At 30.8% G+C, this 21,779-nt stretch overlaps 1 protein-coding gene across 7 annotated transcripts in view; it reads left to right on the top strand.

Annotated features, from left to right (window-relative positions):
* Positions 1-21,779, top strand: part of LOC138939776 (metabotropic glutamate receptor 8) — a 131,702-nt gene that overhangs the window by 24,086 nt on the left and 85,837 nt on the right. For 6 of the 7 annotated variants that reach the window (XM_070307939.1, XM_070307944.1, XM_070307938.1 and 3 more), the window contains exons 2-3: positions 5,012-5,210; positions 12,557-12,772. In XM_070307939.1, the coding sequence (XP_070164040.1) occupies positions 5,016-5,210; positions 12,557-12,772 (411 nt within the window). In that variant the 5' untranslated portion in view covers positions 5,012-5,015. Of the gene's footprint in view, positions 1-154; positions 209-5,011; positions 5,211-12,556; positions 12,773-21,779 lie in introns of those variants that run through there. The other variant, XM_070307943.1, reaches the window with a different exon arrangement.

The raw sequence follows: 21,779 nt of genomic DNA, 5'->3' as shown, positions 1-21,779 counted from the left end.
TTGCAAGGATGGCTGGAAGAGGGGCTTTCTATCTCGGGACAGATAATTGGAATCTGCTTTTGCCACTTCTACGATCGCAATATCCAAGAAATTGTAGAGGATGGAACGGATCGCCTTAGAAATGAAAACAGTCGGAGTCCTGTCACGTCCTGACGAAGCAGACCCAGGACGGAGTAGAATCAAGTGTATCGAAGGATTACACGAACGGGTAGATATCTCAATTTCGGTCCCGATCATTCGAACGTTGCCAAGATGGTGGCGAGGCCTTCTCTCTTATAGTTTTTGTTTTCTTTGCATCTGGACAGAATCCGAACAGCGCACAGTCATTGATTGAGTGTAAACTGGTATGAGATTGGCAGACGAAACTAACCAGAAGCTTTATCTAGAGAAAGTTTCGTCGGATGTTGTAAACATTCGATCGATCAATCTTTTGTCGATTGAAACTAAAAGATATGAATTGTAATAATACGGAAAATTACACACAAATTTGTAGAAAAGAGATCATTACTATGTCTTAGAATAAACTAAATATTGCAACTATTAGGTGTACAACTTTGCTTCCGCCGTTTTTTTTTCCGAAATTCGAGGCTTTATTGTAAAAAGCTGGTTATACATTTATGAATCAAAATATTGTCCACTCCCAATGATCGTGCCGATTCTTTTTGACTTTGACTCGAGTCTTCATTAAGTAATGCCTCCAATTCTGCATCTTCGAAAACCTTCTCTCTTCCACCGCTATGCCGGTCTTCGACGTGAAAATCACCGTTCTTGAAGCGTTGAAACCACTCACGACACGTTCTTTCACTAATAGCGGCTTCACCATAAGTATTTGAGAGCATTCGATGAGCCTCAGCCGCAGATTTCTTCATATTGAAGCGGAAAATTAAAACCTCCCGCAAATGACGAGAATTTGGCTCGTAAACTGACATTTTCAATCGAGAATAACTTTACGATGCAGACACAAATCGACTAATGTTTCTATGGGGTTATGTTGACAGATGCCCAAGTTTATGGCATGACGTCTATGATCTATTTATTTCGACCACTACTTACCGCTAAAGCCATCTATAGGAAAACGGCGAAAGCACAGTTGTACATCTAATATAATCACAAGAACGTAGATTTTTAAATGCTCTAGAATTTTACAAAATAATTTTGATTTAATATTTTTTAAAAACTTTATATAGTTTTTGTTGCAAACAAAAATTTTTTTACAACCTTTTATATCTTCATTTTAATGAACTAAAAATTGTAATTTTTTAATATTTTAATAATGCGAATTAATTAATAATAAAGTTATATTAATAATAAAATAATTGTTTGTGTAAATAAAATAATTGATAATAATTACATTAAAATAATATTAGCATCTACATTTACTTATACTTATGAGTTGTAACATTTGAAGCTTACAAGCTTATTGGATATTCGAAAAATCCAGGCTCTTTGATTTTATATTTAATATTTTTTAGCGATGCATTATCTCTCTTCTGCATACAATCGTATTTGAAAAATAAAATTCGAGAATGCTTAGATTGTATTTCGTTCTTCTAACAATTTTATCCCTCCGTATAATCAATTCGTTGAGCGAATAAGCGATACGCAATCGATCATTTTTTATTTGTAGTTCAAACTCGTCAGTATTCCTTTGCGTTACGCCCTTTTATCCGATGGTACGAATTCTCTTTCTCGTTTATCTTCTAAATATAGCCGGCACATTATTTCGAGCTAGCCTGTTTGTCGAAGTAAAACGATACCTTTTTGCTTGAGAGACTATTTTCCGTAACACTATCTGATGGTACTTTTTGGCAAGTACCTGCAGATCAAATCAAAAATGTGAAATATATTATTTTTAAAGCATTTTTTGTCAACGAAAAACTTTTTCTTTTACTGAATTACTCTTATGCCAACAAGGTGCATTATTGAGGAAACAGGGAAATAGTGGAACATCTTTGCCATATGAAAAATTGATTTCATATGTTTTAAACAAATTTTAATAAAATAACGTTAAATTACAGTAATGTATACTTATAAAAAAAAAATAGAAACCGTAATATTTTGATTTTTTTTAATACTACTTTAATAGGTCGTTTTGTTAGGAAGAATAATGAAATTACAAAAATATCAATTTTTTTGTTGAATTTCTGAAATAAAAAAGAAAGAGTACACAAAGAGATATAAATTTTAATGAATTTATCTTTTTTCTTCTATTCTTCTTCTTTCAATTTGCAAGTTCAAAGAAAATCAAAAGAAATACTTTTTAAAGCTATTATTCTTTTCCCTCTTTTCGGGATACAATTTGTACGTTATGTTGGTCTTTATTAAAATTAAAAACACTACTTCATTTCTCACAACGTATGCTCAATAATAAAAGAGAAAGCTAAAATATCTATATAACATTGCGTCTCAATTATGCATCGGAATTCGCATGGCGATTATTGTCATAGGTTGCACTAATGCTCTGCATTCTTTCTCGGAGCAGTGGCACGCTTCGCTGAATTCTGGCATGTTCGATAAAATGCCATTCAAGCTGAGTTGAGGCGTTGAATGTTTAGCGTATTGCATGTGTTCTTGAATGCGAACCGCAAGATGACGTCGCATATAAAGAAATTCGCGTTTTTCTCAAAAATTTAGGGACGGATTCAATTAATTGCGTTTGCTTTTAATTGACATCCATGCGTAAAAAATATTTTATATAGAAGATTCATATCTATCATAATATATTTAAGGTTGTTCCTTAATATTCATTTATTATATCATTGTTTAAATTTTTTTAAATAAATTCGTCGATTAAATAAATTATTGTATTTTGTCTCATGACTTATGATTAATTTAATATTTAACTTTATTAAATTTTTAAATAAAACTTTAAATAATTATTCGCGCACGCACGCTGTACACGAGATAAGAAAAATTCTCAAGTAGGGCGTATTTAATTGTAAGATAGTGTTGAAGTAATTATCTTACAATTAGTCGATTATACGATATACATTTCGGCGCTAAAATATCCTCTAGTCGTTGTCATTTAAACATTAAACATAAGGAACCTGCGACAAGTATGCTCTTGACGAAGATCTTAAATTAAACGAAAGACTCGAAGTAAATTGCATAATTATGGCCTCGAATGGCTTTTGGAAGAAGCGAAAGAGAGATATTAGAAAACCTAAATACGCCGTGAGCAAAAGTGAAATTTGTTTAACAAAGTAATTTTACCGCCAGTGTTTTCCTGCATTCTCATCTGCATCATCAAATTAAATTACAGGCGTGCACAAGTAGACACGCAATTCGCAACTTTTTCTTGGAAGAGAATGACGTACTTGAAAAAGGTCCGCAGTATATAAAAAAACAGCAAGTGTCTCAAAACGGGCACGTGAAAGAAATTAAAAAATGATGTAACAATCTTTTTCTCGTTGATATAGAATGAATTATACGATAATTAATACGTCGATCCTTGTGCAACAGTGATACTTTAAATCGAATTAGATCGGATCAGAGAGAAAAAAAGGTCATGCCTGGCTTAAAATGCAAGCAGGACATATATATACAAGGTGTCCCATTTTAAAGGACCCACTCAAATATCTCAGGAACACTGCGTTAAATCGAAAAATGTTTCAAACAAAAGTTGTGTGGCTTCAAGGGGGCCATAAGATGGTGACAATGATTTGACCTTGGAAAATCATTTGATCATCGAGAGCTTTCCAAAACACTATAATAAAGTATTTTTTTATTAAGTACTTTTTGAGTTGTTTTATATTTTAATCTGACATATTTTGATATAAAAAATTAAATATCTCGTAAAATATTTAGTTTTTGATAATCTTACCGCAATACTTCTATGTACAGAATAATGAGACAAATCAATTAGTATAAAAAAAAAAATTGTTTTTAAGAAAATTATTTACAATGTATTTTTTTAAACAATTATTTGTTTTTTTTTGGCACTAACTAATTTGTCTCATTATTCTGTACATAGAAGTATTACGGTAAAATGATCGAAAACTGAATATTTTACGAAATATTTTATTTTTTATATCAAAATATGTCAGATTAAAATATAAAATAACTCAAAAAGTACTTAATAAAAAAATACTTTATTATAGTGTTTTGGAAAGCTCTCGATAATCAAATAATTTTCCAAGGTCAAATCATTGTCACCATCTTATGGCCCCCTTGAAGCCACACAACTTTTCTTTGAAACATTTTTCGATTTAACGCAGTGTTTCTGAGATATTTGAGTGGGTCCTTTAAAATGGGACACCCTGTATATATATATATATATATATATATATATATATATATATATATATATATTTCCTGCTTTTTAATATTTTCTAATATAATAACACAAATATTTCGATAATTGTTAAGAAAAAAATTCAAGAAGGATGAATCGAATGAAAGAATTTAAACAGACAAGAAAGAGAAAGGAGAAAATATAACATACAATATATATCTATATTTCTGATGTAAACATTTTGTACGATTTATCTGTTTTTGCCATAAATATTTTTAGCGCACAAGCAGGAAATTATATACGAAGCTGCTTATCAGTTATTAAAAGTTTCGATTCAAAGCATTCACTTATGGTCGTTTTGAATTCGTCGAAAAACATTGTAGCTGCACAATGCTAATATTTTATATCATATAAAAAAATAGAAAGAACACAGCCATTATAGATGTATATAGGGCATACATTTATTCTAATTAATTAAAATAAAATATTAAAATACATTAATATTTTATCTTCTCTTCGAGAGGAATGGAGACAATTTTTTAAAAATGTTAATTCAATATTTAATATTTTTCATATTCTTCAGCGTCTTCTTGCTATTTTAGTGTATTACCAGGAATGTAAAACATTTATATAATTTGATTATATTATCATATATAAAAATGTCAAATCAATGATAATTGATTTTATCAATGATAATACACATACTTATGTATATACGCATATCTCTAATTTCAAATTCGCAAAATAACTTGCATATGTTATTATTTCACGTTTTAGTGAGATGCCAATCACGAGGCGCTCGATTAGTTCAATTCCTATGCCCAAGATGAACTTGCGTAGAATCTTACCGTGGATTTGGTGTTCCCTGATCACGTGCGAGTGCTACAGCACGAAGAATAGAGGTGAGGACGGCTCGAAGTTGATACGCATCAGTGGTGACATTATCCTCGGCGGAATTTTTCCAATGCACGAGCAGGTAAGCTTCTTTACGCAAGATGTTATCAGTGCTTGCACATTTCTTGCTAACGGCAGATGTCTCGTTAATTTCGAAACTAAAATCTTTCTTAGCGAAAGCTGAGAGAGAGAGAGAGAGAGAGAGAGAGAGAGAGAGAGAGAGAGATACCTTTATTAGCTTTCTCAGCTATTTGTAATACAAATCTAGTTTACATTAATTATAATGTATTCCTTTAACATTCGCTTAAACGGCACAATTCTTTCATTCTGCTTTATTTCAGCTGGCAAGGCGTTATACATTTTCGCTCCTACCTAACCTAAAACATACTTTTTTTTGCGCACTCTTTGTTCTGGGATATTTTATTGCGATATCTTCAGCTTGTCGTGTTTGTCTTTCACTCTCATTTCACCACAATTTCTAATCTAGTTCTTAATTGCTCCGGTAACACGTACCTTAAAATTTTACGAATAAATATATACGCATTATAATATAGCCTCTGTTTTATGGACATAAACTTCAGCGCTTGCAGCATACGCTCCACTTTGGTATGATTACGTATTCTATTAAAAAAACTCGTTTTTTTTCCCCTATTTTCTTTAGCATATTATATAATTACAGTGATCCTTAAATCGTAGTCTATCGTCAATAATTATGCCTAGGTATTTCATTATTTCAATCTCCGTTCCATCTAAACATTTCAATGTAATATTATCACGCAGTTCTTTCCTTATACTTCTGACAATCATATACTTCGTTTTCCCTGCATTCATTTTTAACTTATTTATATTCATCCACTCTTCTATTATGGTAAATGCCATATTCATTTTGCCCTCTAATTCCGCGCTGCTTTCTCCAGTTACATATATTAACGTATCATCTGCAAACATTTTTATACTACATTCTTCTGGACAAATTTTTACTCATCGTATCTCCATATTCTGTGATCATTAATTTCAACCACTTATTATTAAATTGAACCTACTGTGTTCTATTCTTTAAATATGATCTTAACCATTCTATAACCATTCCCCTAATTCCATATTGATAAAATTTCTCTATATAATAATCTTTCTTTATTTATAGTTTCAAAGGCTCGCTTAATCCATGAAAAAATTACCCCTACCATTTTTGTCTCACTAACTATCAATTTCCATTCATCAATGACTGTTTGAATCGCTGCTTCACACGAATACTCTTTCCTAAAGCCCGACTGATGTTTTGTTATAATACAATTATTTTTCAAATACGATTTAATTTGCTTTTTAACTACTAATTCTAACACTTTCGTTCCCTTGCTTTCTTCTTTTAGCTTCGTTATTCCCATCGCCATGTTTTTGATCTTTTCTTTTATCAATTTTTTTATCAACTTTATTCTCTTGTTGAATCTTGGGTTTAATAATTACAACATTCTCTTTTTTTTCTCTCTTTAACCGTCTCGCTATAGCTCCTTTGTTCTCCTCTGTTCTATTTCTCCTGTTGATCCACATACAGTGGACTTCTTCCTGTATAATTCTTCTCAACTCTTCTAGCAGTTCCTGCTTGACATTTCCCAATTTTCTTCTCGAACTATTTCCTTGACCATCATTTTAATTTCTTTCTCACATGCTGTTTCATCTTTTATTTCTTTTACAATTTTTACCGGACAATCTATTTTTACATCAATAGTTGATGATCCACTCGCTCCTGATATTCTATTTCCACTACTCCCGTCGTAAATGAACCTATAGATCCTGTAGATCCTAGTCTATCCCTGCTGCCGGCCACTGCCGATGCCTTCTTCATACCTGCTTCACTTTCAATTGTAAATTTGTCAAATGGGCGAGAATACGGTATTAAAATTCTTGATTTCTATCATAAATCCTATGCTTGTTTACACATCCTGGATGGTAAAACAGCTTAATACGATTCGCTTGATAACAAGACTTGTATGTCACCACCTGATTTTTTATTGTCTTTTTACATGCCGAGCATCGATACTCGGCATAATTATTTTCTTCACTATTCGCATATGAATTTCTTCATTCTTCGCGTTGATCTTGTTCTGCTTTTCGATTGTAACTATTAAATTATCATCATTCAACTTCATTTCTTCTTCACCAATATTGACAATTTTTATCTTAGGTTTCATCCGCGGTGACCCAGTTATTTTGAAATTTTCGTCCAGCTTGGCTTGCACTGCAGCCTTTAATTTTTCCATTTCTTCTTCAGTCTCACAACCCAGAATCACTGTTCCCCTTGCTTCCTTTTTTTAGCTTCGTTACTCCCACAGGCATATTCTTGATGTCTATCTTTTCTTTTATGAATTGTTTAGTAACTTTACTCTTCTGTTGCATCTCAGGTTTGACGATTATAATATTTTCTTTTTTATTCTTTTTAACTGTATCACTATATAACTTCTTTATGCTCCTTCTGACGGTCCTGAAGTTCCTTCCTGTATCATTCTTCTCAATTCTCCCATTTCTTGTTTAAAATTTTCCAATTCTTGTCAAACTATTTCCTTCATCATCATCTTGACTTCCTTTTTACACGCTGTTCAATTTTTTATTTCCTTTGCTATTTTTATAAGCCAATCTATTTTTACTTCAATTTCCGCTGATCTATTCGCGCCTGTTATTCTGTTTCCACTGCTTGATGCCGTACTCCCCGTTGATCTTCTTGTCGATGTCGTAGCTGCTTTTTTATAGCACTTTATTCTCGACATTAAATATTTTATGATTAGACTTTCTCAGCAATTGTTATTAAGATATACATTGTAGAAAGAGTATGTAAAGTTGTATAAAAACAATAAGTATAAAATTACGCAATAAATAATGAAAATATTATATTATATATTTTTATTATTTATTGTATAATTTTACACTTGCTGTTCATGAAATTCATTTTTTTTCAGTACAATCAAATCTCAATGTAATGAAGGCATTACGAATAAATGAAATAAATGAAGGAAATGTACAAGTTCTCTAATTAACAATTATTCTCCCTGATTTTTTCATGGACGAAGTTTATGCATTCAGCGGTTGCGTTTATCTCTCTCTCTCTGTGTGTGTGTGTGTGTGTGTGTGTGTGTGTGTGTGTGTGTGTGTGTATATATAATGTATAAAATTAGTATGAAATTTTTCTTACATCGAAACTCGCCCGGAGTGGGTCAATATGCAACTGTATTTGTGTTCACGAAACTGTTTTTTTTATCTTTTTCTACAAAAGATTTCCTCTCAAAGTAGCTCGTAGCAATCGCGCTTTCATCTTCGCAACTCATCCACTTGAAAATAACGAATATTTTGAATAAAAATACAGCGTTCCTCGCCGATGGCGAAGAAATAAGTGCATTCTAAAAAGCATTCTCGTTACCATTACCATCAATATTAACTGACGCGACGAAAGCTTCATTTAATACAATCGACGGAAACACGCGAACGCAAAGGTATCAATTTATGGACATATATAGAGATATATATTTACGCCTTTCGTTATTAAAAGTAATTTTATTTTCCATATGCGCTAAGAGAAATAATGCAAATATTCATAAATGTAATCATTTAAACTTGTAATTAACGCGAGTTGCATATTGAGATTCACTCTCGCATTTCTGCCTTATTTCACAATTTGTAAAAACGAATTATATAAAATAAAATTTTCTCTTCAAAATTTGCTATTTTAATTAAAATTGCATTTTCCGTTTATTGAAATTCCATTATGTATCATATAACAAAATACAAAATACATTTCCTAAAAAAAAAAAAAAAAAAAAAAAAAATGTTTTTCAAAAACAGAAAGAAAAATAAATGAGAAGACTAAAAATTATTAATTAAGCCACATATGAATTTCATCTCAAGTTTTATTTATTCAGATACTATGAACGCGAACTCGGTAAAATATTTAATATTCATGTTTCTGTTGCTTTGCGAGAAATACGTTATTATGTTGACGGGCGGAAAATAAGCCAACTCTCGAAATTATCTAATATGTGTTACGTAAAAGTTTGACGTAATCAACCTCGGATCTCGCCTTTGACGTCATATCATGAAATATAGTGAGAGAGATCATAACTCGCCATCTAAAAGTCATATCAAGTATCCTATCATTGCAAAATATTTCGCCAAAAAAAAAAAAAAAAAAGAGAGAGAGAGAAATATATGAGCGCAGCACTGCAAAAATTGCAGAAGTTTAGCTCCAGTGTATCAAGAATATCCGAACTTTTTATTTAGAATTGAAAATTCCCGCGAAGAATTATTCGCAATATCGCGAGGTATCTTTGGTGTGCAAAAAAGAAAATATGTAATATTTACTTTATGCGATTAAAAAATAATAGACTACTCACACACTCCTTAGTCATGCACTATACGATTTATAGATTTCTACGTTATATACAATATGCAATTTAAAATATGCTTTTTCAAACTTGGATTCGAATTGTTTTTGCAAAAATAAATTGTTATCGATACTAAGAATATATAATAAACGCGTGATTGTCAAATTTAAATAAAATAAATCTCGCTAATTAATCATCTAATTAACAATTCAAATCAAAATCTACGACATTCATACAATTTTGAAATTAAAAATTTAATTTAAACTTTTTCGAAAAAAGAAAATTGAATATATATATATACTGGGTGGCCCATTTTAATCCATCCAGTCGAATATCTCAAAAACCAAGCCCGGAAGAGAAAAATGTTTCAGATAAAAGTTGTTTGGTTTGGAGGGGGCCATAAGATGGTACCATTGGTTAGACCTTGAAGAGTCATTTGAAGGTCACGTGAAGGTCACCTCAATTTTTTTAAACGGCACCCCCTATTTTTTATTACATATTCTTATAGCTGACCTCGAGAGCTTTCCAAAACACTATAATAAAGTATTTTTTTATTAAGTACTTTTTGAGTTATTTTATATTTTAATCTAACATATTTTGATATAAAAAAGATAATATTTCGTAAAATATTCAGTTTTCAATAATTTTACCGTAATACTTCTATGTGCAGAATAATGAGACAAATCAATTAGTATAAAAAAAAAAATTGTTTTTAAGAAAATTATTTACAATGTATTTTTTTAAACAATTATATGTTTTTTTTTGGCACTAATTAATTTGTCTTATTATTCTGTACATAGAAGTATTACGGTAAAATGATCGAAAACTGAATATTTTACGAAATATTTTATTTTTCGTATCAAAATATGTCAGATTTTTTAAAATATAAAATAACTCAAAAAGTACTTAAAAAAATACTTTATTATAGTGTTTTGGAAAGCTCTCGATGTCAGCTACAAGAATACTAAATAAAAAATGGAGGTTTCCATTTAAGATTTTAAAGTTGATCTTCACATGACCTTCAAATGATTTTCCAAGGTTAAATCATTGTCACCATCTTATGGCCCCCTTGAAGCCACATAACTTTTGTTTGAAACATTTTTCTCTTCCGGGCTTGGTTTTTGAGATATTCGACTGGATGGATTAAAACGAGCCACCCGTATATATATATATATATATATATATATATATATATATATATATATATATATATACGGAATTTTATGCACATTTTCTAACATTTTATAGCATTTTATTTGGAAAATTCTTTTTGTGTTAATGTTCCTTATTTTTTCCGAAGAAAAGTCCGATTTCTTTCTCTCGAATACGACTAAGTTGGATCATTATACAATACAAAGTGTGAAGTAAACATTCTTATGAAATGTTACCTTCAGTTATAGATGAAATAATATCGAAAACTTTAAGCTGATTTATTGTCGTCGCGCAACTAGTTCGTGCAAAATAATCCTCGTTCACCGAACTTCCGTCAACGAATAACTTTCTTTCTTACATCGATTGTTCTTGCGCTCGATATAGTGACTCATAAGTAATGAGTGACCTGAACTTACCCGGATGTTTAGTTTTTTTTTCTTCTGATAAATTAACAGAGAAGCAATGTAACAACTTTTCCAGTGACAAAGTTACCATTGATTATCCGCCTTTGCAAGCAATAAATAAAAATTGTGTAAAAAAAAAAACATTTCCAAAAAACCATTCTTCTATTATATATTTTTGTTAATTAATAATATAAATATAATATTTTATTAAAAATATAATTTATTAGGTATACATCTCTCTCTAATGTGAATATTAATTGTCTCAATGTTAAATTAAAAATATTTTTAGATATACAATTGTTCTGATTTCGTAAATATAGTGATACAATAAGCATATTATAAGACATTTTAATTCGGGGTAACGAATTGTAAAGCTGATTTATATAAGAGAAAATAAATAACATTAAATTTTTAAATTTGTATGATGAAGTTTATCAATTATAATATCTTGTTATACATACATTTTTATATTACCGTGAAGGTTCTTTATTCTAAATTCAAAATATTCATGGAATTAAAGATAAAACAAAATAAAATTCATTGAAATAAGAGATACAAACATATATATAATAGATTAAATGCCTAATTTTACAGGTCAAGCGCGCACAGTAGGGTTCTCGTCATCCCCTATTATTCGAACTTTGAGACCAAAACAAATTTCGGGAGTTGTTAGAATTAAAAGCTTTATCCTGGGAAAACTCTGTGACCCCGAAAACAAATGATCAGCATTCCCGACTGATTTCGCAAACATTAAAATCAGCGGCGAGATCGCGTTGTCGTCAGGAGTTACGAGCGTGTTTGGCCGGACTGTGTATTTTCGGGTTGACGGAATTCTCGTATATACGATCAGTGTAGCGATCCGCAGATTTATAGTATTGTACCATAACTTCCCTTATACTCTCTCTCTCTCTCTCTCTCCTTTAACTCTCGACGTCAACAGCAGCGCATCCCTATAATGCTCTCTAGGATCTAGGATACGACGAAGGGTCGTAGTTCCCTGTAATTTGATCCCTTCGGCCTCATGTCCCGCAAGTCGTGACCATTGTAGCCAGATATTGTAGAAATGAATGGGGAAAAGTACGGCATTAATCCATGAAAATTGAGTATCTATCTTATCTTTTCGCTCTACCGCCATTGAGATATCGGAGCTGCATTGTTTCGATCGGAAACAATACAGCTTTGAATTGTGCCGACATTGTGTTTAGATCGCTCACATTTATACGCGATATTGAAACACAATACGTGAAAAATAATATAGAATTATCTGTAAATTTCTAGATTATCTAGCTTTGATCAAATTGAGAAGATTTATTCGAGAAAATTCGTTTACAGGAAACTTTCTTTTTTTTAAATTAAAATTTCTTGTTATTGAAAGAAGTTATTCTTATATCACAATACAAGACATTGCGTTTTAAATGAATATGAATAAAAAATGCGTCATTCTAAAAGCATGAAGAGAAATAAAGATTCTGTGAAATACGCATACGCATTTATTTGTTCAGATCTCAAGCTCCATCGGCGCATCGCCATGCGGGGCCGTTAAAGAAGAGAAGGGTATGCAACGATTGGAAGCTATGTTGTATATTCTGGATCAGATCAACGCTGATAGAGAACTCCTGCCAAACACAACGCTGGGTGCTCTCATCCTCGATTCCTGCAGCAGCGACACATACGCTCTGGATCAAAGCATGGAGTTTGTCAGATCGTACATGAATCAGGTAAGTCGCCATTTCTTTCATATAATAGATTAAACAGTAGCAGTGCTATTTACTGCAATGTTTTGCACTGTGCAACGAATAACCGTAAAATTTGAAACGATTAGAATTTTAAATTCTAAAATTAGCAAGGGAAATCGATAACGAACATCTGTTTTGCTAATACTTTTACGATGAGTTCTCATTCAAAAGAAACTCAATTTCGTATTTTATAAAAATACACATTTTACATATTATACATATTTCATCAAGTTACAGTAGTTTAATATGTCGCTTTGAAATAAAAAATCCGATACGATCTTTAAATGAATTTCACGATCAATATTTCAATCGTTCTCGCGATTTATTTGTTTTGTTTTGTTTGGGGAAGGGGGGGTAGTTTATTACGCGCCAACTCCATCATCGATTATTTTGTTGAATTACGCGGAAATTACTTTATTCCATATTGATTTCAAGATAAAAGGTTTAATATATTAGGTGTACAACTTTGCTTCCGCCGTTTTTTTTCCGAAATTCGAGGCTTTATTGTAAAAAACTGGTTATACATTTATGATTCGTTTTGAAATTGCTTGTTGAGTCACTCCCAATGATCGTGCCAATTCTTTTCGACTTTGACTCGAGTCTTCATTAAGTAATACCTCCAATTCTGCATCTTCGAAAACCTTCTCTCTTCCACCGCTATGCCGGTCTTCGACGTGAAAATCAGCGTTCTTGAAGCGTTCAAACCACTCACGACACGTTCTTTCACTAATAGCGGCTTCACCATAAGTATTTGAGAGCATTCGATGAGCCTCAGCCGCAGATTTCTTCATATTGAAGCAAGAAATTAAAACCTCCCGCGAATGACGAGAATTTGGCTCGTAAACTGACATTTTCAATCGAGAATAACTTTACGATGCAGACACAAATCGACTAATGTTTCTATGGGGTTACGTTGACAGATGCCCAAGTTTATCGCATGACGTCTATGATCTATTTATTTCGACCACTACTTACCGCTAAAGCCATCTATAGGAAAACGGCGGAAGCAAAGTTGTACACCTAATATATATATTTAAACGTAAAATAGATCGTACGATTTCGCAAGGGAAAAATTTATAATCCTGGGAGAATGGAGGATAGAAATTTGATCGAGTGCAACGTTCAAGATCGCGCCTTACTTTCTTTTTTCCTCTTTCTGGACATTTATTCCTTTTATATTCAATAATATACCTTGTCGCAGCTCGATCGCCAGTATGCCTTTGAGTTAGTATATATTTTTTGTTCCCCAAGATGCGATTCTCACGGATCTGAGGAAAGGTTAAAAAATGTGCATTTCATTGTTGTTAATCATTGCAAATTTGTTTGAAACGACAAACTTTTAATTTATTCTCGTTTTTATTATTTCTTCTTTTTTAAAACACAAAATATTTCGGGTATTAAGGTATAATTTGGAGAGCTCTTTTGATCAAATATATACTTTAATAGAATTTTAATTCAAGACAAGAATTGCCGAAATATTGAACATATGAAATTCAAGAATTGAAAGAACAAATTTGCTAAAATTGTTGTGTTATAAAGATTAATTGCAAATGCATGAAAAAATTTGTAGCCGAGAGAGAGCAAAAGCTCGTGGTATCACTTTGTATTATGATTCCTGTCAATATCAATAGGACATAAAGCATTGAAAAAAAGCTATAAGAGATAAAAGCAAAATCGGAAATTTTTGAGTTTTTAGTCTCGGAGCAATTCATGTTTTCCTTTGCAAGTTTTCGCACTTCGTATACTGGCACTATCACCTCCGGTTTCTTAACAAGATGAGTATCTCGCGAAAGTAGATACGGTTGTTCGCGTGCCAACATTCCGAGAGTTTCGGAACTTTAGCAACTGTAACGACGAGCTGCTTCGGTTGGTTATCCACGTCGATGCGGCTGCAGGAGACGATTGGATAACATCTTCCGCAAAATTGATTAAATGCAACAACTTCCAATGTGCTCTCTCGCCACTTCTCACTCGGAAATAATTTATTTCAATGTTGTTTAATGAGAATTCACAGCTGAAACTTCGCCGATTATCTCTCAAAGATACTTCTTATTTTTTATAATTGTTTTTTTTTTTTTACATGCGATGATTTTATTTTATTCAATTGTTTCTTAGAAATCTATTATTTAATTACTTTATATAAAGAAGCAATTTGTGTTACAAATTTATTAATTACACTTTACGTAACACAAAATTAAGTTGAATATTTTTCCGCGTATTTGAATTCTCTGTGAAATATAATTCATATTAATGTGTATCAAAACTCTCTCTCTATATATCAGAACATACGTTTATTTGATATTGCTTTTGTAAATTAAATTGATTGTTAATTCTTTTTAATAAATTAAATGTTTAGATTTATTAACATACATCGTAAAATGAAGAACTATTTAATATGTTTGAGAATTTAAAATTGTTAAATATAATTTAAAAAAATATGTTGTAATATATAGAAAAGTATACATATACAAAAAACTTTTTCTTCCATAAAATAAACTATAATTGGTTTGATATTGTGACATATCAGACTGGTCATATTATATTAACATATTACATATACATATACAAAATATATATATACAAGTATACATACACACACATATACAGGGTGCCCCATTTTAATCTCCTCAGGCAAATATCTCAAAAACCAAGCCCGGAAGAGAAAAATGTTTCAGACAAAAGTTGTTTGGTTTCGAGGGGGCCATAAGATGGTGACAATGATTTGACCTTGGAAAATCGTTTGAAGGTCATGTGAAGGTCAACTTTAAAATCTTAAATAGAAACCCCCATTTTTTATTTAGTATTCTTGTAGCTGACATCGAGAGCTTTCCAAAACACTATAATAAAGTATTTTTTCATTAAGTACTTTTTGAGTTATTTTATATTTTAATCTGACATATTTTGATATAAAAAATTAAATATCTCGTAAAATATTTAGTTTTTGATCATATTATTGTAATACTTCTATGTACAGAATAATGAGACAAATCAATTAGTATAAAAAAAAATTATTTTTAAGAAAATTATTTACAATGTATTTTTTTTAAACAATTATTTGTTTTTTTTTTTGGACCAGCAATCCAATTAAAAATTGTACAAAAGTAGAAATTATGTAGGGCAAAGCAATATGGATATATATATATCCATATAGTTAGATACATTTATTACTCGAAATTTCTTCTCGTATCAAAGATATTTATTTTTTACACTTTATCTTTTTATAATTTAATTTTTCATAAATTTCTCTCTCTTTTTTTATCAGGAACGTAAAATTTATTTTATGACATATATCTCTGTACAAATTGAGAAAGAGAAAAATGTTCGTTTTGCACATTGCATGATTATGTTTTCGAAATAAATATATTATTGCAACATAACTGTGCTCTCTTAAATAATTTTTTAAACTTCACTATCTTTAACGATTGATGTTAATATTTGTCTAGTCTTTTCATACAATGCAAAAATATCTTACGTTAAAGGAGTGCCACGATTTAAATTGAATCAAATGTGCCAGTTAATTTTTTCGCAAAAAAAAAAGAAAAAAATGCAGGATTTGATAAACTAGCTATTGTTTATTTTTTATTTTACAAAATAAAAAAAATTTTAAAGCAGTATTATAATAAAAAAAAAAAGTGTATTGGATAAAAAGAATGTTTCTAAAAGTATTTATTTTTATAAATGAGAAAGAAAATGTGATTTTTTATTTCTAAAAACTTAATAACTTTGAAGAGTAAATTTGATAATTTGCATATTTTACTTGCATTACTTTTCATATTTTTCCCTTTACGTATTTTGTAGTTCTTCAACAGATATATTAATTTTTCATCATCGAAGAAAAGCATGTTGCTGAAAAAAGTAACATCAAAATTGTGATTATGCACGTATATATATATATCAAAACCGACGATAAGATAGAGAGCAGTCTTTATTAAAATAGGTACTTTTGTGTATAAATTTTTATTTTAGCTTCTAAAATAAAAAATTTCAACTCCGAAAAACAAAATATATATAGTTAACATCGATAGAATTCGAATTGCATTAAAATCGATAAAATCAAAGTTTCCTTATAAATTAATTTAGATGGATAAATTTTTTAGAGAACCACACATAAATAAATCATAATGATTTATATAGTAGAAAACGCACATAAATATCACAATAAACAATATCATGTAGTCATTATTTTATATGTGTTTTATATGTTGTTTTGATCATTGAGAAGAACTCGAAATGAATCGAAACGTTTGATAGTTATATTACATTTTAATGTTCGATTGCAGTTATACTGTATCTTTAATGTTGGAATAAAATATTTTTTACGCGCCAAGTACTACGTCTGGGCTCCAATTGGCCTTTTTTATATTGTTAATTGATTATTTTATAGTTCAGGGCGTAATCTCCATAATCCTATTATTATTACAATTTATCTGAGTGTGTGGGACGCACGATAAATATGTATCGAAATTATATATCTGCGAGATGAATCCGAATCAGTACGCCGAATGGCGATGGGTGAAAACAAGGTAAATATTTATTGACGTAGCGAAGGTGGATACAAATCGGTTTTTATACAGGGTTACTTGAGATCAAGCCATTCTAGTCGAGGTCGCATGCTGAAGAGGAAGCACACGATCGATCGATCGACTTTTCTTCCTCTATTTACTGTAAGTCAGCTGTCAGCTGATCCATAAAGTATATCGTAGACCGATATATATTTCTTATATATGATATAATAAATGAAACGTGTGGTATATAAAGAGGAGATGTAATGGATTGGTAAATTTTTTTTTTTTTTATGTTATACAAGTCGATTAAACTGTTGTTTACATCACAAGAGGATTTATAGAAAAATTTGAAATTATTTTATGAGATATAATACACATGCGTGTGCATTTAAAAAATATTAGTTTAAATATATTAAAACTCTTTTTGTTTTATTTTGAATTAATTTTTCGTACATTTTCTAAGACTCTTTAGAGTGTTTATATTCTTATCAGGGTTGGGAAGTAACGCGTTACTTGTAACGCCGTTACCGTTACAGTTACTTTTTTTCGGTAACTGTAACGGTAATGGCGTTACAAATTTTATTTGTAACGGAAAAAGTAACTTCGTTACATTTTTCGGTAACGAGTAACGAATTTAACAGTTACTTTTATCGTTACTTTTTTCAAATTTTTGGATTTATTTAAAGCCGTAAGCAAATCGACCAATTAGCATTCTTATTATGTTGTAAAAATGCTTGAATGTGATTGATCAACTTATGGCTCTTGCAGACCAGTGAGATGACGCGACGCGCGATATTTAATGAGAACTTTATCTTTTCGGAAAAGCAGAGCTCTCATTTACTACCAGTTCTAAGTACCTTGCAACGAAAATTAAAAAATCTCAATAAATCTGACCTTATAGATTGCCATTCATTAGTTGAAGCTATTCAGCAAGGTTTAAATAAAAGGTAACTTATTAATTTGATTAATACATATGTTATTTAATTTTAAATAAGGATTTAATTGAAAAATATTATTTTATTTTAAACTATTGATTCAAAAGTATTAATTTCAATAAAACAAACAATGTTGCTTAATTTACTATATTTGATTTTAGATTTCTTACAATATTTGAAACAAAAGAATTAATAATAGCAGCATGTTTACATCCAAAATTTAAGTTAAACTGGTTAACCGGAGAAAAAAGAAAACATGCTGAAAATTACTTGGAGGATTTATCGGGAATCCGATCAACTGAAAATTCTTCAAAAGCTGGAAAATCTGACGATCACGATGATTTTTTCATTTTTGAGCAAAAAACGGTGCAAAATGAATCTGAACAAGAAGAATTGCAACGGTTTTTAAAATCAAATAATTGTAATATAGAAATGTTAAACGACTATCCAAAACTTAAAAAAACTTTTTATTAAATATAATACAGCTCTACCAAGCAGTGCATCTGTAGAAAGAATGTTTAGCATCGGTGGCTCTGTATTAACACCACAAAGAGGGCATTTAAATGATGATACTATGGAGCAACAAATTTTATTAAAAATTAATAAAGAATTTCGATAAAATTTAATCATTTATTTTGTAATAAACCTTGAATGAAATCTTGCTTACAATTTTTTAAAAGTTTTTCTTATGCAAAATAATTTATTAGTTTGTATTGTAAAAAAGTAACGGAAATTGTAACGACTCGTTACTTTTTAGTAACTGTAACGGTAACGAGTTACTTTTTAAAATTAGTAACGAGTAACGGTAACGAGTTACTTTTTAGAAAAAATAACGGTAACGGTAACGAGTTACTTTTATAAAGTAACTTTCCCAACCCTGATTCTTATTATTATATTCATCCATTGAATTGGGCTTTTAAATCATAATATTTAATAGCGTTAAAAGCAAGACTATGCAACTGAATTATAATATCTTAACATAACACAATAATTTGACAAATTCCATCAATTAACAATTGCTTTATAAAAGATGACGATTTCCCATATTACGAGCTGGTTTTTCCCATATTGAAAGATTCCGACAAGATAATTTATATAAGCATTCCTTATAACAAATTACGAGAAGAAACTTGTTTCATGATTGCCAATCACGTGATGACTGACCGAAAAAATGAGTCCCGCGTATACATCTGTTTATATCTTTCTCTTTTCAAAATCTCGTATATCTCTTATTTCTTTATATAGTGACGCTTTTCTTTCTGTGTTGTGTTCGCGACATAAATTACGCGCGAGAGTCTTGTAAAGAAAAATTCTCGCCATTTTGTTTACCGACTTATTTCGTCTGTATAATATTTATTCCAATAACGTTACACTATCATGAATCGCAGGAAGGATCTGGCGGGTATTCTGGAAATATCGTAGTAAGAAATTTTCAACAATATAGATTGAATTTGTGTGTGTAAGAATCGCTTCAATACTTTATAAAGCGAGAATCTTGAACATTTTGTATGTTCAGAATTTCAAAAACTGAAATTGTAAAGTCAGAGAGCTTAATAAATTAAATTTTAAATTTTGACAGTTTTACTCTTTAAATTTATTCACCTCAATTTATTTACGTTATGCAAGACGGCAGCACAAAAGCGATTCATATTAATTTATGTCAGATCTGTCCGGAAATTATAATATCGTGCGCATTTCTATATTTAGTTAAATTTTATCCGGATACTTTATAAAATCAAATTTGCACAATATATTGTAATTTACATTGCGCAAAGCAGTGTCAGCTTAAATTGTACTTATCAAATGTCCTGTCATCGGATAAGATCCGAATAAAATCGCTGCAAATCGACCTGATTCCGTCTCGCGGACAATGGCCGTCTGTTTCTAAATCACGTGCTACGATATCAACGTCATGACGTAACTAAATAGGATTTGCGGTTATAACTGGGTCGGTCGCCAGTGGCGGAAATGAAAGGAAATAGATTAAATTATTATGTCAAGTGCGTGGACGAGCCTGATGGAACAGTGAGGACGCACGTGCGGGAGATTATTTATCGACTCTCGTTAATCTAGATGGTTCGCAATTTTATGCTCTCGTGAAAAATTTTGTTAGCGTTATATAATAATCTAAGCGTAACGAAACTCCATTAGAAAAGCGACAGGAAATCGAGTGAAAGGCTATTATGTTAGTTAAAAAGTTATAAATAATTACTGAGCTTCTCTCGCTATGAACAATTTCATACAATGTTGATTAAAAGATTATGAATAGTTAATGTACGCATTATGCTCGACAGTCGTTATTCAAAGTCGCTATTTTAAAGTTTAATCGAGAGTTCAGACTTAATTAAAAATGTAACATAAAAGTGGCTCTAGGTGCGGAAAATCTCATAAATGAAAATTATATTCTTTTCAAGTCTTGGCAAGTGAAATCTCTTCGATAAAGATATTTTGTCAAAATATGTAACTTATCTTTTTGTTCTCGATTTGCGATGAAAAACGAGCAACCAAAAAAATTTAACGATTTATCAGAAATGACCGAAGAAAGCACAGTACGAAGATATTGATTCTCGATTGGTTCTCTTCAGCAAATTTTTATTCATATATTCAATAATCGGAAGTCGTAGTAAAAACAAATAGAGCGAATTGAACGTAGTACCAGCATTTCCGGCAGCTGTGAGAAATTGCAATTGGAAAGTGTGACGAAGGAAACGAATCACGACAATGCAAGCTTGCGCGCATATGTGTCCTCGGTTTCCGTTTCGAGAAATTGAGTTTGACTTAGATTAAAATTGAACATCCTTGATTGAACTCTTTAGAATGGTTCTTTGTGTAATTATCGAGCGTAATACATGCATCAACTATCCATAATTTTTTAATTAACATTGTGTAAAATTTCTCGGTAAGAAAGAGAGAACAGAAATTTCTAACTTTTTAACTAACGTAATAGTTTCTCGTTTCAGTTTTGTATCACTTTTTCAATTAAAAACTTCGTTATACTTATAATTAGACTATAATATCGCATTGATGAAAATACATTTTATATGGATTTATATTGGAAAATATTGGGTGATTGCATAAGTTGGTGCCCGATTTAAATATAAACTTCAATAGATTATATTTTAGAGATAACACTTTTATTAATCAATTATATAGTCTCCATTCTTTTCTACAATGGTTTTCCAACGATCTATAAGCTTGTCGATTCCATTTTTGAAGAAAGAACTTGGTTTTTCTTGAAAAAAGTTTCTAAGGTGGTTTTCGACAGCTTCCTCGGAATTGAGATTCTTGCCATTTAAACTATTCTGCAAAGACCGGAACAGATAAAAATCTGAAGGCGCAATATCTGGAGAATATGGCGGGTGCTGCAGAATTTCCCATTGCGACTCCTGCAGTTTTCCTGCAGCTTATTCCTTTCAGTCGGGAGATGCGGCACCCACGTATCAAGCTTGGAAATGTATCCAAGCTTTTTTAAATGACGAAAAGCGGTTGAATTATCGATGTTCAGCCTCTCAGCAATATCCTCAGTTGTAATCCTTGGGTTTCTTTCCA

Source organism: Polyergus mexicanus, unplaced genomic scaffold (assembly GCF_030449975.1).
Source record: "Polyergus mexicanus isolate NDT 795.1 unplaced genomic scaffold, iyPolMexi1.0 SCAF_15, whole genome shotgun sequence".
NCBI classification, from domain to species: domain Eukaryota; kingdom Metazoa; phylum Arthropoda; class Insecta; order Hymenoptera; family Formicidae; genus Polyergus; species Polyergus mexicanus.
This window is presented reverse-complemented; position numbering and strand designations above follow the sequence as displayed.